The sequence below is a fragment of the Phaethon aethereus genome (assembly GCF_964289735.1).
Source record: "Phaethon aethereus genome assembly, chromosome: 1".
In the NCBI taxonomy this organism is placed as follows: domain Eukaryota; kingdom Metazoa; phylum Chordata; class Aves; order Phaethontiformes; family Phaethontidae; genus Phaethon; species Phaethon aethereus.
The window spans coordinates 148,961,558-148,989,332 of NC_138575.1; the positions used below are offsets into that span (position 1 = coordinate 148,961,558).

The 27,775-nt window shown below is 41.4% G+C and overlaps 1 protein-coding gene across 1 annotated transcript; it reads right to left on the reverse strand.

Moving 5' to 3' along the window:
- Positions 1-16,257: 16,257 nt before the first annotated feature.
- Positions 16,258-26,905, reverse strand: CHST10 (carbohydrate sulfotransferase 10; the record flags this gene model as incomplete). Its single annotated transcript, XM_081997728.1, has 5 exons — positions 26,531-26,905; positions 23,648-23,745; positions 21,434-21,668; positions 18,674-18,779; positions 16,258-16,795 (listed from the first exon to the last, which is right to left on the reverse strand). The coding sequence occupies exons 1-5, from the start codon at positions 26,640-26,642 to the stop codon at positions 16,258-16,260; spliced, it is 1,089 nt and encodes a 362-aa protein (XP_081853854.1). The 5' UTR covers positions 26,643-26,905.
- Positions 26,906-27,775: the final 870 nt, after the last annotated feature.

The following is a 27,775-nucleotide window of genomic DNA, read 5'->3' on the forward strand; positions in this document are numbered from 1 at the left end:
GCTGATGGCATTTGAGGTGAAGGGCCAGGGAGACAGGAAGGGCAGCGCTCTGTTGTGTGATGGGTACAAGAAGTGACATTTTCAACACAGGCTGGTGAGAAGCTGAGGGGAAGAACACGGTAAAGGGTTAGAGAAGGCGGGAGGTGAAGGGCTGCAGTTGCTGGGGAAGGAGAGGCTGAAGATGGCGAGCAGTTCTAAGCTTCCACGGTAGCAGTGCTATTGGAGGGATGAACCACAACAGGCTTTTTCAAATGGCTGGGATGTCTTCTCGAATGTCTTTTTACTTTGAAGATTCTGAGTGGGGAGGATTTTGAGCAAAAAATACTGAATTCAGCTGCAGCACCAGAAAGAGGGAAGAATGGAAGAGAAGGAAAAGATAAAATGCTTGCTTTGTTTTATTATTATTTTTTAACCTACCTCCACTGGATTCATGCATTAATTACTGAAGAAAAGCAAAATCACTTTAGGGAGTTGGCAGCCAAAGATAAGGTTACGCGCATGTAGGTTGGCTCAAATACAACAAAGATAATCCTTTATGCTGTTTTGACATTTTCATCCAGATTCATTGGGTGTTATCCAGCCAAGAACTCATCAGTTTTAAGATTGATCCAGATTTTAAGGAAGCCAGTAGCAAAACTTCAAAGGATTAGATCAGCCCCTTTAATGAAATATTTGAAAGCAGCTCTATCAAAAGAATTGCGCAAGCAAAATGTAGGTATCAGCTCTTTTGTAAACAAATGGATGGGTATTTTGTGAATCACTCTGTCCAGGAGCTAAAGAAGAGCACTGGAAAGTGAATGCCAGTGTAATAATCACCATCTCCCCAATTAAAACTAATGATTTGGAAAGAAGCAAGGGAAAAAACATTTCTGTGATTAATACCGATTGCAGTGTGTTAGCTAGTATACAAGCAAACCTTTCAGAAACTGAGAGTACAAAAACAGGGGTAGGGAGTTTGTAGCCATTTTGATTCAAAGTATTTTTTAATGAATGCAGCAGTGATTAGAATGAGTAAAAACGCATTAAGAATAATTTAGAACGAGAACTCTTAAAGCCATTAACGTTTCCAGTGACATTTACCTTGAACAGCTAGCAGGGCCATGCAGAACCAGATACTGCTTTCAAACGCGTGTGAGGCTCATACGTAAAGTTCATTCTTCTACTCATGCAACCACAAGAGTAAAAATTTTGTAGTTTCTCAGCCACAGAAACACATGGTATTTACTTTTAAGAACTATAGGGAGATGTATTTTAAATGGTCATCCCTATAAAGTTCTGATATGGAACAGCCACAGCTAAAGCTGACCATTAGTTTATGTGTTACCACGTGAATAAGCCCATTTCCAGCCTACTCTCAAGCAACTGGTGCACAATACATAGTCTACCTTTATTATCTCCACATACATACACACATCTGTTTTCGGGTTTTATTAAACCAGTCATAAGCAGACTCCATACTGGTCTTGTCTTTTCCAGCAGTCTCTTCTCCCAAGGCTGCTTGGCTCAGATCCTCTATAAACGTTATCTAGACGGTGTCTTTCAACTTCCTTATTTTTCTAGGTGGGGTGGCAAGCCCAACCCTTCGATAGAGTCGGCAGATCATCTACCAACTAACCAGGTAGAGTAGCGCAAGCAGGTGTCATTGTTGACTTACACTCAAGACTAATTAGTTCCAAGGTGTGCTACATCTCACTAGGCAGTCACCTGGCTCACTTCAGACTGAAATTCAAACTGGTCACTAAGAAAAAGACCTACAGTGTCTGGAAACCTGATCCTTGCATCTTTGGTTCATCAGGTCAAAGAGAACAAACAACAATGCCATTAAGTGTGAATACATGCAGGCGATGTACAGAAAGATACAGACTGCTGTTACGTAGCTCCAAAAATAAATGTCTTCTGGATACCATGCCAGTGGTTTTGATTTACACCACAAGGGAATAAAAGAGCTCCTAATGCCTCTGTCTCATTTCAGGCTCGGTCAGCCTGATTTGATTCTTAAAGCAAGTTTCTGGAAACAGAGATTGAGAAACAAAGTAGTGCAATTGTGCAATTTTTTTTTTACATTAATCCCTTTCCATTTATCTTGAGCCCACATGTCATGGGACTGACATATGAGGTCAAAGAAGTTGAAAAGCTGACAGTGCCTTTGCAGCACATGCCAGGAACAGAGCCTTATTCCATGGAGGGTTACAGGAGCAGTGACATACGTGAGAATATTAGGAAAAGCAGAAACCACACTGCTACAAGTCAGTCCCAGTTCTTCCCACCTCTAATGACTGTTATGGTAAGGTGCAGAATTCTCCACCGGCATCTATGCCAGAACAGACATTGCATCTAATCTCCTGGCTGCAGCAAACTGAAGCATCCCAAGTTTGAACAGATGAAGAAACTTTAGAGTAGAAATAAATAATAAATATTTGACTGTGATGATAATGGAAGGTAATTACCTATGAGGGTAATTAAAACTAAGACATTTTACTAAGTGCTGTGATGACTGACTTCTCCATTAATGGACCTTTGTAAATTCAGGTCAGACTCCTTCCTCTTCCCCTTTCCTAAATGTGCATCCGTGGTCAAAATAGAGTCAATTCAGGGATACTGTTTAATGGCTGTGTGATGCAGAAGATCAGAAGAGATGATTAGAGAGTCTCTGTACAACCTATGAATCAGTCTAGGGGACAGATCCCTAACGCAACTTTTTTCTAGCCTCTCTCAGCTCGTTCTGGTTGTAAAGCTCTCTTGGAGTTGTTTGCCCATGTTTGGGTGAAGTTTCACTTGGGGCTTGCACAGCAGCATTAATATTGCCCTGTCTTCACCAGAAATCCCAGAGTACATGCCTAAATAACAAATACTAGGCACAGGAGTGGTGACAATGCTTGACTCACTGCCAGAAGGTCTGCGTAAAAGCATTCACAGCAGGGCAGCTTAAAGTATTCTGATTTAATTTAGAACTCAAACATAAATTTTCCTTAATTACCAAAAAATACTCTGTTTCCAGAATCTGACCCTCGCCCCACTCCCAACCCATAAAAAGACCAAGAAAGCCCTACGATAGGCCAAATAACCAGTAGTGATGGTAGATAACCACTACCCATTTACGACGATTTTCTCCATGCACATTCCATTACCTTCACACAAATACCTTATGGTTTCTGCAGCTGTGGAAGGATCATTAACAGAGAGAGTGGTTTGTGCTCCCACCACAGAATGAACACCCCAGTTACTATGTGGGTGTCAAGCTTTAATCAAGGCAATGCGTAGCAGTCACCAAACAGTTACTGTACATCTCTGACAGGCACAGCACACACAGAGCACTGTTCAGGTGCATCAGCAGTACCATCCTCCAGTAAAACTGGGTCCATAGCAGTGGTGCTCTGGGTTAAAAACCTGCCAGTGAGTCAACAGCATGAGCTGTCAAGCCAGAGGAACTTCCTGACAAGTGAAATTGCTGTTTGTGTTTTGCTCAGCACGTCACACCCAGTACATGTTACTTGGAAAACAGCGTGTGAGCAGTAGATCACATTGCCTGGGTACGAAGGTGCTGCTGGAAAACAAGGTAAGGAGGTCAAGAGTACAGCCAAGCAAGCGTTGCTTCATTTGCATCTCAAAGAGGGGATTTCGAGAGTGAGGAATTCTACAAGGGGGCTTGCTTGCATGCCAAGGGGTTTGGAGAGAGGGAATGTTAATCAGGTAGAGAAAAAAGGCTAGCAGCAGATAGGATCACATAAATATCCCTTTCTAGCACACTTGCACTGAATGGCATTTATCCAGCATTTCACCTTCTGCATAGGTCACTTCATGCAACTAAAACGGCCATGTTCCTTGGGTTCCTTCTTCTCTATATAACTCCTATTTTCAAGAGAAAAAAGACAGAGAGATAAAGGCAAGAAGTTGAGGAGAACTGTGCTTACTGCCTCCCCAGACCATAATTATAGAAAATTTTTGGTTGGAAAGGCCCTCTGGAGGTCATCTATTCCAAACCCTGCTCAATACAGGGCCAACCTCAAAGTTAGATGAAGGCACTCACTTGAGAAGATTGCTGTGTACAGTTGAGTTTCATACACCTCCGAGGATGGTGATCCCTCAGCCTCCCTGGGCACCTGCTCTAGCACTGACCCACCCTTGCTGCAGAGAGCCTGTTTTCTTCTATCTAGAGTTTCCCAAAACTTGTGACCACTATCCATCATCCTTGTGGCTCCAAGAGTATTACATCTTTTCTATAGCCACCCATTAGGTAGCTGAGGAACATAAGGTCCATACAGCTGAGGAACACAGAGTACATAAAAGGGACGGGAGGAGGCAAGTTTACACACTCTATGCTCCCTAGCAAGTTGATCCCTACCCTGTGCTGATGCCTGGGATTGTTCTCCCCCACATACTGAACCCTGCACTTCTTGTTGAGCTTCATGAGGTTTCAGCTGGCCTTCAGGTTTTTCACTGTTGCTCTACCATATCTTCTACCATCCACAAAATGGCTGAAGGTGCACTCTGGCTCATCATCCGAGATCAGTGATGAAGATATCGAACAATACTGACCCCTTGTTTTGACCTTGGGATGCTGTTTGCTACGCTGTGCTACCTGGCTATTGAACCACTGATTACGACCTTTAAGTCCAGCAGTCCAGCCAATTTCCAATCCATCATGCCACTCCTTCACCCAGCCTGCGCTTCCTCAGCTTTCAAATGAGAGTCCCGTGGGACATCACATCAAAAGACATTTTAGAATCAAGATAAACAATATTCACTGTTGTCCCCTTGTCTCTAGAGCCAGCTGTTCCTGCACAGAAGGCGACAAGGCTGACCAGGCGTGATGTGCCCATGGTGAAGCCATGCTGACAGATCCTGACAGCCACCTGGTGCTTCATGAGCCTGAAAGTGGATTCCCAGGGCATGTACTGTGCAATCCTTGCTGCCCAAGGGATGGAGGGGGGTGCTGACTGCCCTGGTGCTCCCTAGATCCTCATTCACTAGTGTTAGCCTTTTTCCCCCATCATCAGGGAGGTCTCCATGATTTTCCACAGATGATTTGCAGCAGCCTTGCACTCACATCACTCTGCATGAATGTCCTCCAGCCCCAAACATTTGTGTGCAGTATATGAAGACTTGTCCAGTGCATTAATACATGTACTGTAACAGAACAGAATCACACAGACAAACTCTTCCTGGAATTAAGATTGAGATGAATGGATTTCTGGGCCATGGCTTTATTTTGACATGTGCTCTTCACATATTCACCACCAGAGTGACCGTCTCTTAAGAAATGCACCAAGCCCATTTGTGTACATCCTAATCCATAACAACCCACTTCTCCCCAAAACCAACCTTGAATGTCAAGGCTTCAAAGTCATGGTCAAAAGTCCAGTAGCATTACGGTGGTCTGAACAAGCGTGAATTTAAAAGGAGAGATCCTAGGGCTTTATTCATGCTGGCAAGTGATGGAGCCCAACAGGAGTCGATCTGCAGAGCCAAGGGCACTGAGGAAGCTACATCCACACTCAAGCGGTCTCCCTTCAGGAGGACACACCAGGTGCCCATGTTCAGCTGAGAAGCCCAGTTGTTCTGCCCCAGCAGCAAGGCACGTGAACCACAGAATCAAAGGGGTGGTCAGCTCTGAGCTTCATTTCACAGGCATGCTCCTGACACACACTGTAACTTACATCAAGACATACACTAGACAGTCTGTGATTTCATAACTCACAGCCAGCATTAATACCAGCCGCCCTGGCCTCTAGGGAAATGTGCTTGCTAGTCCCAGCTCCCTAACTCGTTCTCTCACATTTTTGCGTTATGCCTGGCTCTCCTTCTCCATGGCTGGGCAGCTTTTCCATGCTTCATTTTGTCCTTCAGGTCATGTTTATATGACACTGCCCAGAGCGTGACTGGAAAGAAAAAACATCTTTTCTACTCCTGTAGAGTTTTCCAGCCAGTAATTATTTTCCCAAAATGCCTGTGAGGTGAAGGAACATGTATTAACCCACCTTTATGTGTGGAGATCTGGTACACAGAAAGCCTAAGAAAAAAAAAAACCCCACCCATTTTGGAGTGTCAGCTGAAGTACCTAAAACCTGATTTAATATTATATTCAGACTACAGCCTTGACTGACTTCAGTTGCAGCTGTGAACAAACAGGCCTCATGCAAGATATACCCCAAGGCTTGCGGTCAGAGAATGAGGAACCTGTCACCAGTGGCCACCTGTGACATGTCAGGGTTAGATGATGTAATTAGCATCATGCAAAACTTTTGTGGGAACTGCTGGCAGACTCTAAGATTATCTTTTTTCTTCACACAGTTCTGCCCTCTCTCAGTACCCATCTTCTATCTTCTGTCCATCAAGAGATAATGAAGCAGAACCACAGGCATCTTACTCTTCTTCAAGACCTTGCTCAAGACAGGAACACCCATCTCTCCAGTACAATGAATGAGACATGAATTCTGTGGAAAAAACAGCACATGACAATGTAATGAGAATAACTCCTACGCTAAGAAGTGTGGGCAAGAAGGGCAGGGGGAAGCCCCTAATTTTGGCGTTTCCCAGTCTTTGGTACCAGCCGTTGCAAACTCATCACTTCCTGAAATAAATTTCTAGACATATGCAAAAAAAAAAAAAAAAAGAGGGAAAAAGCAAAGCAAGTCCCATCATCCCCAGCATCCTTCACAGGTTCTTAGTGCAAGTCATCTTGCTCTGTCAATCCCTTGCTTCTCCTCTGCCTCCCCCCTTGTTGTATCTCTATTACTCTTCCTTCCCAATCATCACTGAAGTGTTCAGTCTCCTTATCCATGCCTATAGCCCAGATTCTCCCCAAATTATCCTTGCCCCTCTAGTCCCTAGTGGCTCACCACTCAGGTCTACCACCTGAGGCTGCAGCAGGCTGTTCCAGCGAGGAGCAGTGATTGATGGAAGAGCCTTCTTGACCATTTACGGTCTGGGACAGGTCATAACCCTCTATGAAGAATTTAGACACCAAGCTCTAGGGATTTTCCCAGTTTGTGTGGCCTGAATTTTTCAAAAATTTGTTATTTCCCCAGTGGTTTTATCACACAAACAGCAAAAGGCACACTTCAAACAACTGAGTGACTTCACCTTCTTACTGAGTTTTAAGTCCTTCATCTCTTGCCAGAGATCAGTGTAGCACACCAAGATTTTTTTCCCATCAAGGGCAAGTAATTTTCCTAAAGGGTATTCCCAGAAACGGCATTACCATTTTAGCTCTTAGAAACAGTCAGCAAAATTAGAAGCAAAGCCAAAGGTTTATAAAGAAAGCATTTAGGAAACCTAATTGCAGCTGGCACTATCAGTTCTATATCCTGTAAAAGAAACTGCCTCAGCCAGATGCCCTCAACTGCTTCTAAGCTCTTACAAGTTGGAAGATGAGGTGCTCTAGAATCCAGCCACATTTGCAGAACTCACCTCAAATAACACAGGTGTTGAACAAAGCAAAACTCAAGTAACTCCACAAAACACCAGGTTCCCTGAGTCTCATCCATGCCTGCCCTCTCAGGTAGAGCAGAGAGTACACTAAATCCTTCTGTGCCTTTAGCTCAAGTAAAGTGCCTAGCAAGCTCAATATGATTCAGAATAATACTTGACAGAGAAAGCCCTCAACTACATGTTAAAAGTTTCAGGTGGCTAATGAAAGTATCAATCGCAGTCTGGAGCATTTGGTTGCTGCACCGACTGCAAACACATACACTTCTGATCGTTTGTGTGTCAGGGCAAAATTAAAATAGTGCATCAAGTTAAGCTCCTAACAGTATTCAGCGTAACCTGCATTAGCTGTAAGCACTGGCTGCCTACATGCTAAGTTCACTCTGCATGATTGAACCCAGAGGTTACAATTGCCTTTTAAAGGTATCTGCTGATAATAGAGCCATTAATATTTTATTCCTGTTCTATCTACAGGAACTTTTCACCTTCTCTAAATGTTACAAATATCTTCTGTACTCCCAGCCTCACAGAAGAAGTTTTGTTTACAGGGTGCAGTCATCAATAAAGCTTATTTGGCATGTTGTCCCCCAGTGACAGCTTCTTCACATCTGCAGAAAGTGGCTGTCATTCTCCCCTTCAGGGACGGAGAAGGAGGTAGGTTGAAGCTTCACGATTCATTTTCAGGAGGCAATACCTGTTTGAGCAGGACTGGCAGAGCCTGCAGTGGCGATGCCTTATAGAGACCCTCCTGAGTAATGACACTGCACAGACGTCTGCATGCACTGTGCTGCGCTGACAGTCGAGTCAGTCTGGCCAGTTAGAGATGGGATATCTGGATTTGGAGTAGAGGTCTAGTTTCAGCATTCTGCCCAACTTCTCCCTTGGACTAGGAAGGGAGAGGGGCCGGGGATCCTAAAAATTTCAAATAAAGAAGTTACTCTATGATACTCTTTACCTTCCCTCTTATTTCCTACCAATGTTTGTGTCAGTCATCCAACTTACAACATGGATAGGGGGAAGCACCATAAGCTTTCCACTAAAGAAACAAAGTCAGGGAATTAACTCCACACTCCTGGCTCCTTACGAAATTTGACATTTCTGCTATCATCTCCAAATATGATTAATGTGAGTGAAAGAAGATAAGGAGGCACGAGATGACAACATCTCCCCAGCTACAGCGCATCTCTTGGCATACGACACTGGGCTTGGATGTACGTGGCTGTGTGAGATTGGCCCCACCTGCCTCTGCTGATCCTTCTCCTCCAGTCGTATTACCCAGCGCTCGCACACCAGCCCTGCTCCGCCGTCCTCGCAGCCATGGCTCATTGGTCTGAGAGAAGAGATGGGACCCGAAGGATCAGCTGGGACATGAAATCAAGGCCTCAGCTGCTTTAACAGACAGTGGCATAGCAGCCTAGTATTATTTTGCTTCCTTTATATACACCAAAGTGATGACGCAGAGCCTCAGGGTAGGAAACCTCCTCCCACTTTCCAGACTCAGCTGTCTCCTAACCAACTCAGACTGGTTTGTCTTTGTGACTGCTTTGTCCTCTGGCTCCCGTCCTTCTCTGGATGTGAGCTTCTCCCACTTCTTCATTTCCCCCAATACAGGTTTAGACAGCAATTATACCCCCTCTCCCTTCTTAGGCTAAACAAGTCCTGCTTGCTGCCTGGGAGGTGGGCTCTTCGCTCCACTCAAATGCCAGCAGCCCCTCTCTGCATCTCTGCTAGATGCCCCTGGTCACAGCTGATGAGAATCAGAAACGGCGTCAAAGCGAGGCCTCTCCACAGCCTTAGGCACATTTATTTGCCATTATTAGAAATATTTAGCTAGATGCATGCAGCATCAGGTGGTGGCTTTCTCACAGCCATGTCACACTGCTGGCTTATAGTTCTTCATTAAAGCCTTTACATTGTCCTTCTGGCCCATCTACAGTCCAATTACATACTTTCCAATGCAAAGTGTTTAAACCTGAATCAGTTCCAACTAGAAGCTGAAGAAAAGGCTTCAAAATAATGGAAGTAGGAAAACTCTGCCAATACTACTTCAGAGCAGGAGAGGAGTGCACAAAGCAAATCTTCCATGCTGTATTTTAAGCCTCAAATCCATCAGTAAGAGGATTACAATAAAGAAGTATCACTATCTAATGAAGTGATTTTTCTCTGACAGGCAAGCAATCATATGATAGACCCTTACATGGAGGTAGCAGCAACAGCGCCTAAGTTGTTTTCCATCAGAATGGCATTTCCAATAACTTACTAGGTCAACCCTAAACCCACAAAACCCAATTACAATTTACTGCAATACCTTGCTCTCACAGAGATGTATTTAAACAGTGTGCTGAGATTAAAACTTGATTAAAACACTGTTTTTATCACTGGTCAGCTTCCAGAAGAGTGAAATTATGTTTAGAACTGTCTAGAAGTCAAGAGGAATAAAGCAACACACTGTCACCGCTTAGAAAGCAAGGAAATAACACCTTTTCTCCATCTTTGCTGGGCAGTCCTGTAATGCTTGATGGAACAAAGGTCTAGCCTACGAGAACCTATCCTGATTACACCAGAGAACAGCAAGTGCGTGCATGCATGCATGTAACCGAGACACCAACGGAAAACCCACCTACACTACACTTGACCTTAGCCAAAAGGCCAAGAATCTAGAGCCTAAAAGCAGCCAAACATGCAGTATACAAAATGGAGCGAACGGTGTGGAACCGTGAAAGGGGGTGTGGAAGCCCCTTCCTCGTGCTGCTGCTTTCTATCTTCCTGCAACTCTGTCCCTAATCCCTTTCCTCTCACACATTTCTAAACTCATAATTTTAAGCATAAATGCATACCCCGATGGGTTTTACAGCAAAGAGCTAGACTGAAAAGATAATGAAAGGAAAACAGATGCTGGCACATGAAAGAAGCTTGTGAAGCGGACAGAGGCATACAAATAAAGGTCCAGTTGAGAGTCCTGTTCTCTCCAGAGAGTTTGCCGAGTCTTCTTGATCACTGCCTTTTCACAAGTACAAATGGCATTTGCACAAGTATAGCATTGCAAAGAACAGTCAGAAACCGAGGAAACTGAGTAAGTGCAGAGTTGACTCTTACTCCACAGAACGCTTAAAGCAGAATGAGAGTAAAATAGACGGATCCAAAGTGAAGCTTTGCGGTATGGCAAATTTCAAGCTTTACTTGCTGTAAAGCCTTCCTGGAAGCTTTTCAGAATATAAGAACAAAGATGCCAAAGACAGAACAGAACAGAGATAATTTTTCCCTAAGTGAATTCCTGACCAATACATGAAACATCTAAGAAGCAGCTCATGCAATCTTGATGTTTCACAGTCACCACAAATCATTTGTGATTGATAACAACTCCCTGAATTTTCTCTTTGTGTTCCTCAAAATTATGGAGAACATTTTGTATTTCCTGCAGCCTCTTCTGCCCTTCTGACAAGAGAAGAATGACAGGTCATACTGTGGTGTATCATCCAAAGACCTTTCAGGGCATGGGAAAGAAAATGGAATAAAACAGAAAGGCTGTAGACAGGAAGAAAAAAAAAAAAAAAAAGATCTACAAGACAAAATGTTCCTACTTCTTAAAATGCAGTAGATGCATAACACGTAGCTGTTGAAGGAGCTAGTTATTCCACAAGAGCTTTTTCTTCTCCTTGTATGCTTCTAGCATAGCTATACATTTTTTCTAGATGAGATCCATTTACTTAGGCATGATGGGAAGCCTTGGCTAGATTCTCACTATTAAATAGCTTTCCAGAGCATGTACAGATGCCCTATGGTCCATGTTTACCCTCCTATTTGCAGATTTTCTTTTGTCCCACAAACTGCTTAGAAACTACTTGTATACATCCAGGGCTGTCAACATATTTCTGGCAGTTAGGGTAGGTAGTGCATTTCCAGGTGTGCAACCTTCAGGATTTTTTTTTTCATTATTTCCTTTCCACTTTTTTTTTTTTTTCTTTTCTGTGATTTCAAGCAGACACCTGCAGCAGATGCTTCATGCTTTCAGCCTGCTATGTGCATGCAGTCCCATCAGCAGCTGCTCCTCTGGCATGCACACACAGCATAAGGGGGAGCATGCTTCCTCCTCTAACACCTCCCATAAAGCTTCAGCAACTTTCCTTCAATGTGGGGTCCAGCATCTCCAGGGGCTTTAAAGCAACTGCCCACGGCTTTTTTCAGTGTTGCTCTCCCAGACATTGCCTCGCCTGGGTTTGCCAGCCTAGAATTTCTATTAGCACAGTTCTTTTATGACTCCAAGCAAACACACATCTTTTTTCCCTTTCACTCCTGCCTGGATTAAAAGGGAAAAATGACAATTTTACAGTAGCTAGCCCCGAAGAGCACCATTTTCATGCTTACAACAGCCTGTTGCCACCAGCTGCATGGCTGCAGGCCTAATGCTGCTCATTTCGTAAGGGGAACTTCTCCGACTGCACAGCAAAACAGGCTGCAGGCCTTTCAGAGCTGCTCTGGTGGCAATGAGATGAGGCACCTCAGGCTACTGCCACAGGCAGGAAAGCAAGATGACAGCTCAGCTGCACACAACTGCATTAAAAGCACAAAAGTAGAGATTTATACAAGGCAGCACCAAAGTCAGCTGCACACATCAGCGCAAGCTGAACTCCTCCTCCAGGAGGGAGGCGCTCCATGTTTGCTTGCCCAAGCACTGCAGGCTTTGCTGCTAATAGGATCATTTCCTTCTAAAACCTTCCCCATGGCAGTGGCCCAGGAACACACACAGCTAAGTTAGACTGAAAGGGAATTTTCCACCACCCACAAGCCTCTTTCTACCTTGCAGAAATCTTCTCAAGTGCAGGCCACAAAGAAACTGCACCAGCCTCTGCAGATGACCTGTAACAAGCAATTAGCCAAGATAAATCTTCAGGGCCCAACTCCTGTGTCAAGTTTCCTTTACACCCTCACATTTAAAATACGCACATGTTGAATTTACACCTCCTTCCAGGTCCCTTCACATTGCCATAATAAAGGGACGGGGGCTTGGTGTAAATCACGATAAGGCCATTAGGCAGAAAGATCATTCACCCTCTCTCTGTCAATTAAGGGATATCAGATACAGGCAGATACACAGACAAGACATCCTTGTTCATCTGAGAAAATAAGCTTAATCAATCCCTATGTAATCACTCTTTTCTCAGCAAACTTTCTGTAGCACAGAGAAGATCAAAGGTGGTTTTCCCAGCCAACAAAGTTATTAACACCTCAACGAAAAAGTAGTGTTACACAAAAGCCAGAGCTGTCTTATGGCTTCCTTGATCTGAGGACAGAGGCAAGCAGTAGCAGGAGGGGGCTGTTACCCTCAGTACAATAAGGGCAGCATCTGAGCACGAAGAGGAAAACATGCTTATCTGTGAAAAAGATGTATTTTCAGGACATTTTTAAATTGCTACTTCTTTGAAGGAACAGTTCCCGAAATAAAAAAACTGGACATATATTTTTAACTATAGAAAAAATCTTCACGGCACAAGACCAGAAAGCACACCGGCAATAATGCACTGTGTGCTGAAGTTAAAAGAAAAGGAGATAGGCATTGCCCTTAAAGTTGGTTCACAAGCAAGTAAATTCTGGATTCATTTTCACCACAATGAAGCCAAAAAAACCCTCAAGACCTCAAAAAAAACGCCCAGTCAGATGATCTTTGAAGTGTCCTTGATTTTATATGGAACATGAAAATTACAGATCCATGGAATACCTTTTAATTCAGGATTCCCATCTTTGTTAACTGAGATTAGAGGGAAGACTTGGAGCACTAGGGAAGGGAGTCCATAAGAAACAAGGAGCTCCACGATGAGCAGAAGCAGTAAAGCTTGGTTTCCTGTCTGTACTTTCCCTAAAGCTAACATACAGCACGGACTCTCTGATATACAAAGAATGGTTCTCTCCTCTCCTATTTTCAGGAAGATTACTGCAACTCACTATCCCTAAAAACTCAACCTTCCTCTGTAAAATGTGGTTAAAATGGGCCAAAGGATTCAAAAGCTTCTGAGAAGAGACAACACAAAGAAACAGATATGCACAAAGTAAGGATGTGACTGTTTTCTGAAGCTGTAACACCATAAGGAAGGAGAAGTAACAATCAGCAGTTCCCAAAACATGACACAAATATCACCTGCAGTTTGAAAGCAGTATGCAAATGACATCCTAACAGCCAAATGACATTCACGCATGCCACTGGGACTAAATTTGTAAAAGCCTTGTATAGAGTACAATCAAGCTAAAACAAAACACAAGCATTTAATTCATCATAATTAGGCAGGGCAAGAGCCTCCTCCCCAACACAGCATGCTCTGGCCACCCTACCTGCACCGGACCGAGGTAAAGAGAACCCTACCATACCTCACCAAGGGCTTTCATGTTATCCGAGTTTCTGCAAGAGTCGTGCCAAAATTGCGCCATCATTACTTCAGCCACGTGAGGAAAAAACCCCACACTTATAGAAAGAAAATATAGCTCAAAATATCATTGAAAAATGTGTTTGAATTGAAGAAATGGTAACGAGTGTTCCAGTCCCAGTCCGAAAAGCATGGGAGCATGGAGCTGGAAGAGCAGTACACACTTCTGCCTACATCAGCCCATAGCTCTGTCCACATTTGCTGTGACATGCCTGAGAGAACTCAACACAGAGAAAGCTATTAGAAAAAAACATTATTACTTAAAAGTTGCCAGGTGGAAGGTGCTATATAAATATTAAGAGATCAATACAGTAAGTAATTTACCAAGAAAAATAAAAACATACATTGGCATTCTGTGTGATCAGTAGCTTATGCTTTCAGAAGAAAACAATTCTACTTTATCTTTATTAGAATTAAACTTTAAGGCCTGAATTCACTATACATTATTCACTGTTACATTTTAAATCAGCAGAGAGGTAATCAATCAGCTCATTAGCTCCAAAATGTGTTTAACACTACATTTCGCTAAGTTCCCATATTAAGAAAACCACAGAAAAACCTGGAGCTGTTAACATCTTTTTATCATTGGTTAAGAACTAACAAGTTAGGGCACTGTAATTGTTGTTTAAAAAAAAAAAAGAAAAGAAAAAAAATCTCACCTTCCAGCTTTGCCACCTTAGACTATTCTCTTGCTAACGATGCCCAGTTAATGATTCTCCCTTATTTCAATTAGTCTGTTGAGATCTTTCTGAAATCATTTCCAGCTACAACAGGGCTTCCTTTTTGTGGGTAGCAGCACATGTCAGCTTGGCACAGCTTTCCTTTTTCACAAGTGCAAGATGTTTCCTTGTGTTGATAGAGGAAGCTATCAAAAACATACTGTGGCTGGATTTAAGAGCAGATTCCATAGCACTGGCCATCATTAGCATTTCTAGCCAGCAACATTACGCTGATCTGAAAATTAGCCTTTCAGGACTAAGATTTAAAAAATACAGTTCACATGCTCACTGTGACAGAGCAATTCCTATATTTCAGATAGGTCTCTCTCCCATGGACTGCGCGATGAGGTGGCAGCACACTGATTTTTATTGCTGGTGAACTCAAAACAAGAGACCGCTCTTTATGTGACACAATGCAAGCATAGGCAAATACGATTGTTGCATCCATACAGTTGTTTTTCTTTTTTTAATGCATAAAGTGGGTGCGCAAATTTAAGCAACGTTCAAACTCTTGGCAAGTTGCCAATTCACCCCATTGGCAACACAAATGTTGGGCATTTTCGAGTCAGGACACCATGGCAGTGAATCCCTGAAAAAAAATCAGGGATACATCCTGTCTCCTTTAGCAATTGTGAGATGAATTTTCAGAAGGGAAATTTTCTGTTCTCTGAGGTACTGAACATTGAGCAAGGCTGGATAGAAGAAAAAGGTAGATCATTAATCCAAGTAACTCTAGCAGCTCTTTTACATGACATCCCGCTTTTGTGGCTTCTTGATAAATCCTAACTGTTAAAGACAAAGCAAGTTAAATTGTGTGATATTTAGAGAGCACCTCATGACTTCTATATATGTTCCCACAAATACAATTAATACTTTATTTTAAATTAATTTTCCTTAAAGTTTTCCCTAGCAATTTCATATTTCTTCTATGCTCCATTTGCATCTGGTGTTCTTAGATAACTCACATAGCCAGGAGTTAAATAATATTTTGAAAAATCAAAAGTAGAATTATGAGGCTCAACAGACCAGCAGTAAGCACAGTAAACACTTGACAAAAATACAAAGACAACTGGGCTCTGGAACGAGTCCCTTTTTTAACACCTTTAAAAGTTCTGTCTAATTAGGTTCGTTTTGTGACAAACAAAAATGTAATTAGATCAGCATTACTGTTATTATAGCAGCCACATGACAGAACCTAGATGATTTTACTTGTCAAGCATTTAATCAATTTTTAGTCCTGTACTAGCCTCTCACTTTCAAAGCTCATGGGAGACTACATGCCTTTCTCATGAGCATGAATCATCAAGTTCACCCACACGTCAGAGTTAACCTACAGAAAAATTGCCATCTTTATAAATACTTCACAACATTTTAAAAATGGCATTCTGTACGGGAGAGGGGGGGGAAGATTCCCTCTTTTTTCCTGGAGGGAGAGGGGAGAAGTGGAATTCTGTATTTCAGGTAACAGAGACTTCATTCCTAACAGTTTGCAATGCCACATATTGAAAATATGGTCAGTAAACAACAACTATAAGCCCCTACTTGTTCATATGACAAATATTTCACTCAAAAATGGAGCAACATCAAAAAGCTAGAAAACAAATGGTCATTCTCAACTCTGTCAGTATTGCAGCTGGTATTCAGGCAGGTTTAGATTAATCCATGAGACACTTTTTCAGAGCTTATCCTAGGTGTCAGTTAAGCAAGAAATCTGGCTCCCGATAACCAAAGAGTTTAAAATCGCCTTCAAACCGTGCATAGAGGCGTCTTATGTCTCTCTTGCTAATTCCCGAAAAATACCGCTCTACTTTTGTTTTGTTGTACACTGTTATGCCTGGTGGAATTGTGGGATATGATACCAGATGGTCTATGCCGGCTGCTTTCAAGATATACGGAGCATCGTCCTCCAAGGTTTCATGGTGTCCGATCACACTATACGTGATTTCACAGGGGGCGCAAAGTTCCACATACGTTACCCAATGAATGATGTGGTCGCCAAACTGAACATCCAGCCATCGGTGGTTAGGGTCACCCAGATAGCGCACAAAATCCTCAAACTGCAGCCCTTTGGTCTCTGTGCGATTCTTTCTATATTTACGAATGATGCCAGGAGCAATTTCATGCCGGTACCAAGGTTCAAACCGAGGATTGTGCACAAATTTGTCTTTAAATGCAGAAATAAGTCTTTCAAATGGATCTCTAACAATAAAAAACTTGAAGTATAAATTCAGTCTAAACAGAGGAAGGAAAAAAATAAGAAATCAAATAATTAAGGGAAGTGTTTAGCAAAGTGTTTAAAGTGTGTTTAGCAAAGACTTACAAAGTGTACGTAAACTCTGACCACAGACACAGCAATATGGATCTTACACCACTTGCATAGTCTATCAATATTATAATCAATAGGACTAGAAATACAATTTCTGTCTTTTTACTAACAGTTATTGTATACAGTACAAAGTGGAAATAGTTCATCCTAGTTTTCACATTTTATTCAAACTGGAGGAGCTTAGTTTATCTAAATCCATATGAACAGAAGACGAAAGATGCTGAAAAGATGCTGAAAGCCCCAAATCAAAGATATTTTTAATGCCATGTGATCCAGCTCAAGAAGCAAAATATACAAAGATATGGAAAAAGTGGCTTGGTGCAGCTAAATGTATACAGAGGGCTGCATTTTTCACTGGCAGGTAGTTACAAAAATCACTGCTTAAGTAGAAAAAAAATTCTGGTATTTTATTTGATGTTTTGTCATGCTTTGAATAATGGCTGAGAACATTACTTTCATGAGACCACAGTTTTCAATGTAAGTTCATGTTTTGTTGCGATACCACTGAGCTGTAATATTCTGTAGTCAGAAATTATCTGTAGGAGAAGTAAATTGAAAACAAAGTTTATGTCAGTAACTAGCTGAGAAAGGAGATTTAGAGCCCAGTCCTCACTGAAGTAGGACTTTCCAGCCTCAGCAGGCACACAGATCACTCTTCAGGTTCTCCTAACCAGGCAAGGCTAGAGGTCAGCAAACTAGATCAACAGATCTACACCAACCCTCTCTCTACACCTAAACTCTCTAATAATTTATTTCAGAATTCCCAACCAAACCCATGTTATGCATCTCCAGCAAAAGTTCTGTGGTGGGCTGTCTGCAACAACTCAAATCGTAACGGCATTCAACCTCAAATATCCTCCAAGGCTCATGCTCCAGGTGAACAGTTACTTTCTATGCAGGATTGTTCACAGTGAGGGAGGACAGATCCACGTTCTCAAGAACGTGGTGACAGTATTTTCTCTTGCACACTATCAACACAATCAAGTGACAGGCACAGCTGTGATAAATGTATTTGTACCGCTCAACGCAACAAACCTACTGATAGCTGACACCACATGTATAAGGGGCTGACTCTTCAGAATGGTTTAATACACACAAAAACCAGGCAAGCATAAGCTTCCAGGTGTCCGCTGTCATCTTATGTCCTGTTCTCCTGATGCTGCCACCCCTTACAGGGATTATATATGGCACAGGCTCTAGCAGAGATGAAAGCAGCCACAGTCAAAAATCTAGCCAAAGTAATTTAGAAAGCTCTCCTGCAGAGAAGTGTTTTTTCTGCTCTAAGAAGAACCAGAAGCACCAAAAACAGGAAGATAAAGTGGTTCAGCTGAACGGACAAGACTCTCAGGCTAAGCAGCACTAATGTTTTAAACTTACCCAGTTCAATCCCAATAAATAAATCTGCCTGCAATGACAATCTTACATGTAGGCACTAAGATTTGCTATACAAGGGATCAGGGTGGACCTTCCAACTAAACTTTCCCTTCTGAAGGTCAACTATGTAACAACCAGGTATGCATTGAACTATGGAAACCTTATATCCAGAGGGAGTTGGTTGTCTCACCCAGCTATAGCACCAATTACACTGCTGTTCTCCTTCAAAGCCAGTAGGGAGGTAGTCACAGCAACATCTGTGAGGATAGCAGGGTAGTGCCGTGATACAAGTGCTGGAGCAGAAACCCCGTTGTCCTCAATTCCAGATGTAGACTTCAACTGTATTCTTGATTGTCCATAACACCACTGACTCCAAACCCCTCCCAGACTCCTGGGAAGCCATCTCTTACCGTTTTTTAATTTCAGAGTCACTGAAGGAGGACAAACGTGGAAGGCCATTTTTCTCATGATCATGTACAATATTTTCTGGGATCTCTTCTATGGAAGAAAATGCTCCTAGACAAATCAAAAAGAGAGAGCAAGTGAATCTTTCAAGGGGGGAAAAAAGTGAGCACAAGCAAGCATGTGTGCCTTTGGCTGACAGCTTCTTGTTTTATCTTTCTCTTTTCTGTATTTTTAGCATTTAAGGTTGCTATGTTTAAAACTGTTTAAAACTGTTAAATGGTGAGAGATTCTGACTGCAAAGCTGAAAACTGTTAAAATTCTTTAGGGTACGTGACATCAAAGTCCAAGACTAAATGGCCTCAAAATGCTCAGAAAAGCACATTACACAAATTTCATCAGCAATTATGTCCAAGCCTGTAACTCCCCACCTCAGTGTCCCCATTCTCTTTCCATGTAGCCACACATACAAATGGAGGAAGACTGAGGATTAATTCCAAAGAAGAAACCAGCTTTTTGGCTGAGTTTCTACCACCAACAAAAAATAAATGCTGTGGGCTGCTTTTGGAACTGCTTCAACACAAAAGCACTTTCCTGTCAGGATCCATGAGGTTCTTTTAATGACTGTGCTGAAACAAAAATACCAATCATACAATACCACACAGATTAAAAAGCACTAAAATTAACAACAGAAAGCCTCCAGATACTAATTTTTGCAAGCACGTAAGCTGACAAGAAAAATGTCACTAAATTCTGACACATTTATTTTAAGATCCTGATCCTGGAAGTTTTTATGACCTGAAGAAGTATCTCATGTGAGCCCCTTGGACTTTTGGAGTAAGCCTTCACACAACAGCATCATTTCAGAGTACCAACCTGCAACAAGAACAGAGTGCCACTGTTTATGTGAAAGCCTCTACTGCCTTCCCTGTTCCAGAACTGCAATGAATAATCCACAGCACTCAGCTTCTCAGTTTTCTAATTTTTTGTTTTGGGGTGGTGGTGGTTGTATTTAATTAATTAAAGTTTTCCAATTATATGTTTTGGTACTCTGGGTGAATTACATGTGGACAACAGATGTCAGATTAGACAGTCCCAGAAACAGAAACCTTGCCTTCAGACAGAGCAGAGATTCAGTACAAGCAGTAGCAGAGTTAGCTCCCACACAGTGCCATAGCTGTGATTCTCCATCCTGAGCTTCCAAACACCACTTCGGTATTTGGACATAAAGTATTCCCCCTCAAGTATCAGTCCTGCCTGCTGAAACTACCCAAAGAGGAGAAAGTTAGGTCAACTGCAGTGGTAGTCTTCATCAGCAGATACTAGTACACTGGCAGCTCAAGGCAGAAGAGACCAGTGTTTATACTGCAACAATTCTCTATCATTGTCCAACATACCAGAACTAGGAAGCTCAAGGTGAAAGGTTCTCTGCTGGTAAGACATGACTTGACTTATCCTCCACTCGACACAGCCAATACATCCCTGTCTGTCCTCAGCTATTCTTTGCATGCTATCTCTGTCAAATTCTGTTAAGAGCAGGTACTTCTAATGCACTTACAGAGTTTCCTATTTAGTACTTTCTTGGAGCGTAGCTTTCATAGGTATTTAAGACATATGCATGCGCATAGGTATGGGCATCTCTCTCCTGGATTTTCAGCTCCCATCCATCTATCAAAGTTGAAATTAATATTCAAGTTTTTAAAGACATACTCCTTGCTACAGAAGCTTTGCTGAGGGACACAGTTCCTTTGACAATTTGTGACTGTTTCCTTCTGGGCGTGCAAACTAGTTCACACAAGGTAGAGAAAACATAAAAACACAAGTGCAGAGCTGGCTGTTCGCAGGATGCTTCTAACAAGAAAGCTGGGTTTACAATGTTCAGGTTTTGCCCACGTCTTGGTGAGCTATGTCACCTGCAAAGCCACAGAACAACCTCAGCTAACCTGACTATTTGTAGCAAATTCACAGCCCTGGTGCACAGCCAGGCAAGAGGGTCTCATGTCAAACAACAGCGTGTTACGTTAAATATGACTGAGTTAAGCTTATGTGTGCAGGCAGTGGTACAACAGAAAGCCCCAAGGAAATTAATTATTTTTACTGGCATACCAGGCTACCAGAAGAGGATGGCAGACTACATGTAGACAGGCAGTGTTCACCTTGTAGACTATTACTCAAACACACTAGGCCCTTTACTCCTTCTTTTATAGCCTCTTATAACATTCCTCTGTTGACCAAACTATTGCCGTAAGCACCTCAGAAACATCATAGCTCCTATGATGGCCACTGATAGCACATAACACAAGATTTCAGCAGTACAGATCAACAGCAGCAGCCAAGTTTTAACTAGCTTTCTTCATGGCTAAAAACCCCTAGTTAAAAGTCAGTGGCCCCAAGTCAGAATTTTTATATTATTGTTTTTAGGAAATTGTGATGCCTTGTAATTTACTTGTTTCAAATGCCTTAAATCAGTGCCACCCCTTCAAAGGTAAGAAATCTACCTACCACATGCATGTGGGTATTCTTTCATGACTCAAATCACTTTTGAGCCAAGTCATAACAATACCTTTTTTCACTGAAAGAACAGGTGTATTTTCTTTAAAAGAGATGTTTTGAAAGGACTAGAAGCAACTGTGAAGAATGAGAGATTGAAATTAAGTATCAGTGTACAGAAAAGCAGAAAGAATTCATTTTTGTGTTGTCCCAGTTGGTCCAATTCTGTTCTTTCCTCCTCCTCAAAGAAACCCACACACCCACAGCAGAGTAGATACCATTTAAAACGATCAAGACTTTTTTCCACTGAGTGTTGCCCACTTTTGGCGTCTGACAAAACAGGATCTTGTGCTTGTCACACACAAATATTCGGTCCAAGACGAATTTGGAAACTGCAGTGTGAGAGAGATTTCTCAATGCAGTGTCTCTGCAGACATTCCTGAGAAGCTCAAGTCTTTCCATATGAACCAGGGGTTGGCGGATCAGATTTCCAGAAAAAGCTTTTCCAGTTGGCTTTATGAAATGGAGAGGGGAAAGAAAAAAAAAAAAAGTGCAAGAATTTAGTTTTCAGTTCAAATTCTGAAGTATAAAAATCCCCACACTGTGCATCCTCATGACACCCAGATTCACGATTAAAACATTGCTATGTACTAATTAAAGGAGTAGCACGCAGTTTCCTTCCTGCACTGCTGCTGTACATGTTGGTTCGACTCTTAAGTCATTATGTAATAGCACACAGTAGCAAGAGCTTTTCTATACAACAATTTAAGTCCACTGCAGAGCAGTGGTGTCTCATCTGTGTGGATACAACATGCCTTGACCAAATACTGAAACTCCCACAAAGCTTCAACAGCAAGTAAGAAAGCTTCTGAGGGGTTGGGACAGGAATTTACACAGAAATTACGCTTTAATCTCTGAAAAGATAGGGCTTAGGGATGCTGACCCATCTGGCTGGGAAAAAAAAAATTAGGATAAAAGTTCTGTGTTGTTTTCTAGCACCTATAGGCATTCAGTGTTTCCATTTATCCAAGCTGCAACAAAACTAAGTGGACAAAAATTCACACAATGAGCAACAGAGCTTACTGCAGCAAATGAGATAAGTAGGCAGGATTCCTCTCTCCCAAAATGGGTGAACTGTTTGATATGTTTCATTTTTCTGAGAATAACCATGACCACCTCTGTCTCACGATTAATGGGGAGTGAGGAAAAAGGGGCTTGTCTCATTAACAGGCAATGGGAAGTTTTAAATTTCTACTGACAAATCTTTCCCCTTCTACTAATTGATTTGCACAGTTGGCAATCTTCAAATGTCCCTTCCAACACAAACCATTCTGTGATTCTATGATTTTAGGCACAGTGTCCAAGCTACAAATGAAAAAGGGCTGATTTTACTTTTTGTCCCAGTCCTCCACAAGAAAAAAAAAATCTTTCTGCTTTTTCTGTTTATTACTCTCCTCCAATAGCTTCTGGTCAGAATGTAACCTGAAGAGCCTGACAAGATTGTTTATCTGTCAAAACTATTTCTTTTGCATGCAACCAGGATTAATATTATTGTTCTGCATTTCATGACAGGAAGTCAAGAGGGAACAGTTTTAGATCCAGAAACCATACTAGCCTCTTCTATACAAGTAAAGGAAGGTATAAAACTCACTACACAGATCTGCCAGCCTTCCACTGAACAAAGTGTTTCTCGCAAGTATTTTGAGGATAACTTAAATTACATTTTTTTTACATATGAAACCAATAAGTGCCATGTTTATACAGAAACCCACCTTCCATGCTGCATCACAAAAATATTTTAAACATAAGATGACTTATGTAACCAATGGAAAAAAATTTGCCTTAGACTACTGTGCAACTAGTCTCAAATTGACACTTGCATAAAGGATTTTCAGTTTCCTTGTGAATTATCAAGAACCACATTTGTTCTGGTTTATTGCAGAAAGCAAAAAACTATGCATCTAAAGGATCAACTGGTATTGAATACTATTGTGTTCATGTGCTACTTTGGAAAAATGTTGAGATGTGAAGCACAAAAAGCAGGAAACATAAAAAAGAAATGGGGACTGATAAAAAAATCTGAGAGATTGGGCAGAGAACTAAGAGAATAGACAAGACACAGGCTTGCCCTGGAGAGCCATGAACCTAATGGCTATGGCAAGGCAGAATATAAATAATCCAAAATTGAGCTATTATATTAAAAAGGCTAGGAAAAATGACCGTCCTGACTTGATAAAGGAGTACTGTAACAATTTTCTCCTAGAAATGGAAATACATTAAGTTCCATCATTCAGATGAAACAAGACAGCAGATTACCATAACAAACTAGCTTTGTGAAGCTAAAATGGAATTCTGTTGGATCTATCTAAATAGAACAGCCTGAAGAAATAATTCCTGTCCAGCAATTCCTCTTAACAACAGGAAGCCCTTACTTGATCTCTTATCTTCTCCCACTCTTTAATACATGTAACCCTTATCTCAACAGTATGCACCTGGAATTCTTTAGGCCAATGTTTTTCCTCTGGCACATGTACCTCCTCCACTTTTGTCACAGCTGTCAGTATCAATGGCTCTTGCTTGGCACCGTAGCCTAAAGAGGGAAGAAAGATAAGAGCATTACAGAAGGTGGGGGGAAGGCAATTATTTCTGCTGAATGTCACTTTCTGTATTAAGCTTACAAAACACTAGGATTTGTTTCCAAATGGGAAGGTACTAGACAAGACATGAGACAAACTATGAATATTTTAAAGGATGTAGTCTGTGGGAATTTTGGATGCAATTTCAGCTGAGTTTTATCGAAGAAACATATCTATTATCTTTTATTTTGGTCTTTTTAAAATAAACTATGCAAAGAGACATAGAAATCATAAATCCAAATATCACAATTGGTAGACTTACTGAGTATAAGTATATGGACAATAGGAGATTTTTATTTTTCCACAAACTTCCCAAAGTATGTCCAAATAAAAAAATTAATCTACCAGGTTTCTCCCTGCCCTCATATTAGTAAGTAGGTTTTTTCTGTTGTAAACTCTCAGACATTATCAGAAGAAAAGTGTCATTAAGGACCACCTTTTATTTCTGTGGTGCTCTAAGTAAATACCTCTGACCACCAATAAATACAAGATCCCCTCTTCCCTTATTACTGGACTGATGGCCTTCCTTAGAGACTCCCACGACAGAAGAACAAATTCAGCTGATACTCCTGTTCGTTTTTAATGATTTCAGAGCAGATAATAGTTTGACACCAAATTAAAATATGTAAGAGAAAAACCCTTTGCATCTTTTGCAATTGGTATGCTACAGGAAAACACAAGGCTTTACTTTTCATGGTGCAGAAAGATCAAAAATAATTTGAAGCTGCTTTCCTTAACCACAAAGCAAAAGAACATGATTTCTCCCCAAAAATTTATTTCCATCCACAATGGACCACTTTTCCTTTCATATAGTTTCTTCTTCGAACAATCTTTCTCCACCTGCATCCACAGTGCTTACTGTTTTATGGGTGAGAAAATGCATCTACTGCCATATCTTTTTCTTAGGGGAGTACTCTACTCTGCCTACTCTGGATTTTAACAAAGGCCAAGCATGGAAAAGCAAGGTAAAACTAAAAACAATGTAAGCATCCAAGCAATCAGCTACAGTAAATATTGCTGTGCACAGACTTACTTCACAGTATCCTTCTGTAAAATCAAAGTAATCTGACTCAGTGCAAGAGCAGTTAAACTATCTTTCATTATCACTGGGTAAACGCATGCCTGAAGATGCTACTAGAGATGATGGACAGAAACTTGACCTATCTCATTAAGACGCTCCTATTGCTTATGCACCCAAGACATCAGTAAAAGGCTTAAACAAAAGAACACTGTTTCACTGAGCATCTGCTGGTTTAGTTCTAGCTGCTAAGCAGACACATCAAAACAAAAAAAAAATTCTGACAAGCCATATTTTATTAAGTTTAGAAGAGTTCCTCCAGGACTGGCCATCCCATTGGGATTTTCTCCAAAATTCTGTTGCTATATTCACATTACTTCCCTTCATTAGTCCCAGTACAAACACTGGTATCTCCGACACCTATATACACTTAACCACAGCCATGCCTTTGCAGGACTGGAGCTTAAGAAATTATACAATCTTCTGCTCAGAGAACTATTCAAAGGGGACAGAAGATTCAGTATGGGGGGGGGGAAACGAGAGAAAAATTGGAAAGCCAAGACAATAGCAAGTAAATGCAAAGGGTATACTCTAGTAATTTTTTTAAAACTACATTTTAATCCTCATGACAAATGTTGGTGGAAAGAACCACTCAAAGAATACCTGAGCTGGGAAACATGAGTTGGCATAGAATGGAATATTGGATTTAACTACCTAACAAAAGATCAGCTTATTTGCAGATGTACTAGGGCTCAAAAACAGCTGGGACCAAGGAAAATTAAGTTAGCCTACAGTTCTCATCTGTAAGACTTGCTGAATAAACCTCACATAGAGGTTTGCTATTTAAAAAGGTACACCAAATATATTTATCCACTATCAAGTTGTTGAAACAAATGGCACTAGTGATGTCAGTGCTTCAAAAGTTACTCTCTTTTTGCGTATCTTCGGAAGATGCAGAAGTACAGATCTCTTAGGACTGTAAGTCATGTCATCGCCTTCAACCTAAACTCTCTGTAGGATGGCTTTGTAACAGTAGCTCCTCAGTGGACACAAAACTGTAACATGCTGTGTGGTGTCATCAAACGGCTTAAATTCCTCATCAGCTTACTACCATCTGGGCTACTTAAGGTAAGCAAAAGCCTATAAGCTGTTTGTCAGTCAAACAGCAGAGGATAAAACTGAATGCAAGAAGCAGGGCAGAGGTGGCTAGGCTAAGTGCATTGAAAAATGAAATAAAACTTTCCACAAGTTTTACATAATACTGCAGCCGCAGGACAAGCAGTCACAAGGAAAGAGAAACTAGTATCATGTGAAATGAACTCTTCAATTCCTTGTGACTCTCCTTTCTCTTTAAACAGGTAGTTGTGCTCCGTTGTTTTGCACGTGACTTCTGCTCCTAGTAGATCAAGATACTGAAACTGAATGTATTTGAAAAAGCAGCAGGCCTCAGAAGACAGTACCGCCAAACATGATCCCCTTTTTTTTTTTTTTTTCGGTCGTTAAGAACAAAGACATTCACGTTAGTTTTGCAGACTTCTACCAAGAAAAGCAGAAACTGAATATCGGCACTGTCACTTCTAGAAATTTAGTTGTTCTGTTCTCAATCTTACTGAATAAGTGGTAACACGCAAAGAGCTACTTTGTACAGAAGTTGTGCACAGTATTTGTGTGAAGCACTATTCAATTTTCTGTTTCACATCAAACATTAAAGTCGAACTTACCATCTGGGTCTTTAAAAGTCAATGTAATAAACTTGCTAGCAACCATGAACATGAATATCACCCAAAAGCATGCAGCTAGCAGCAGCCACTGGTGGTGCATGTTGTCAGACATGAGCCATCTAAAGTTGTTGCTTCCTGTTTGAAAGAGGAAAGATTGACACCATTATTTTTGTTCCAGTTTAGAAAAATACTTTCCATAACCAGAATGACAAAACTCTAATATGTATGTATGTTCATAAAACACACCAGTAGATTTCACTTCTTTTTGTCCTTTTGGCTGGGTTTTTAACCAGTATTAAGGTTGAGGCAATGTAACCACCAGCTGCTATCAAAGGGAGGCTTCACTCTTCCTTCACCCCTATGTACACATTCCCAGTCCCCTCCTTGTGCTGGCAATAGCACTGTCTGTCTGACTGCTCAGGGAGACAGACCAGCAAAACCCCCAATTTTTTTAAAGTGTGGCTTATTTTTCGATTTAACTTTGTGAGAAGGCTCATTGTAGGAAAGGAAGGGAGAATGAAGAAAGTTCCCCTCTCAGTGGTAGCTAGTCAGTAAATCAACCAAGCTGTAACATTAACAGTATTTTTAGTTATCCCAAGCCGGCTCATGACATGTAACACAGACTCCTCCCCTGCCCAGACTACATGAATTACAGGCTGGAAGGTACCGAGCCAGAACACTAAGCTTAACCTGACAAAATATTTAAATATATTACTGTCTCTTTTTATCTTGTCACTTTTATTGCCAGCAATGTATCAACCATAGGTTCTGGAAGATTTTTTTTTTTTTATTTCCATCACACTAAGCACTATCCACATAAATAGTAAAAAGGGTTTCCTTGCAGCAGTGCCTACTACCTGTAGCTGCATCCCTGCAGGTAAGCCTTAAAAACAGGTCTTCCCCAGGGGTGCAGGAAGGGTTACCCAAACAAGTAAGACCACAGATTCAATGCACAAAGAAACCACAGGTACTGGCTGAATCCAAGCAGAATGAGGATGAAGATACTGCATGGTATTACAAACATGTGGTGTCTGCTCTACCTCGCACTTTGCTGGAGTTCTCTGAGCACTTCTTAGCTTGATTTTAGAAACTGTAATCCTAATAAATTATTTTTTATGGTTAGAAGTTAAGATGCAATGTAAGGAAACCAATCACAAAAAGATTTAGGTCCCCAGCCATTAAGAGTAAATGTATAATTTTAAGCTACATGTTTCACTGGATTTCCAATTTCTTGTGCGCAATGCA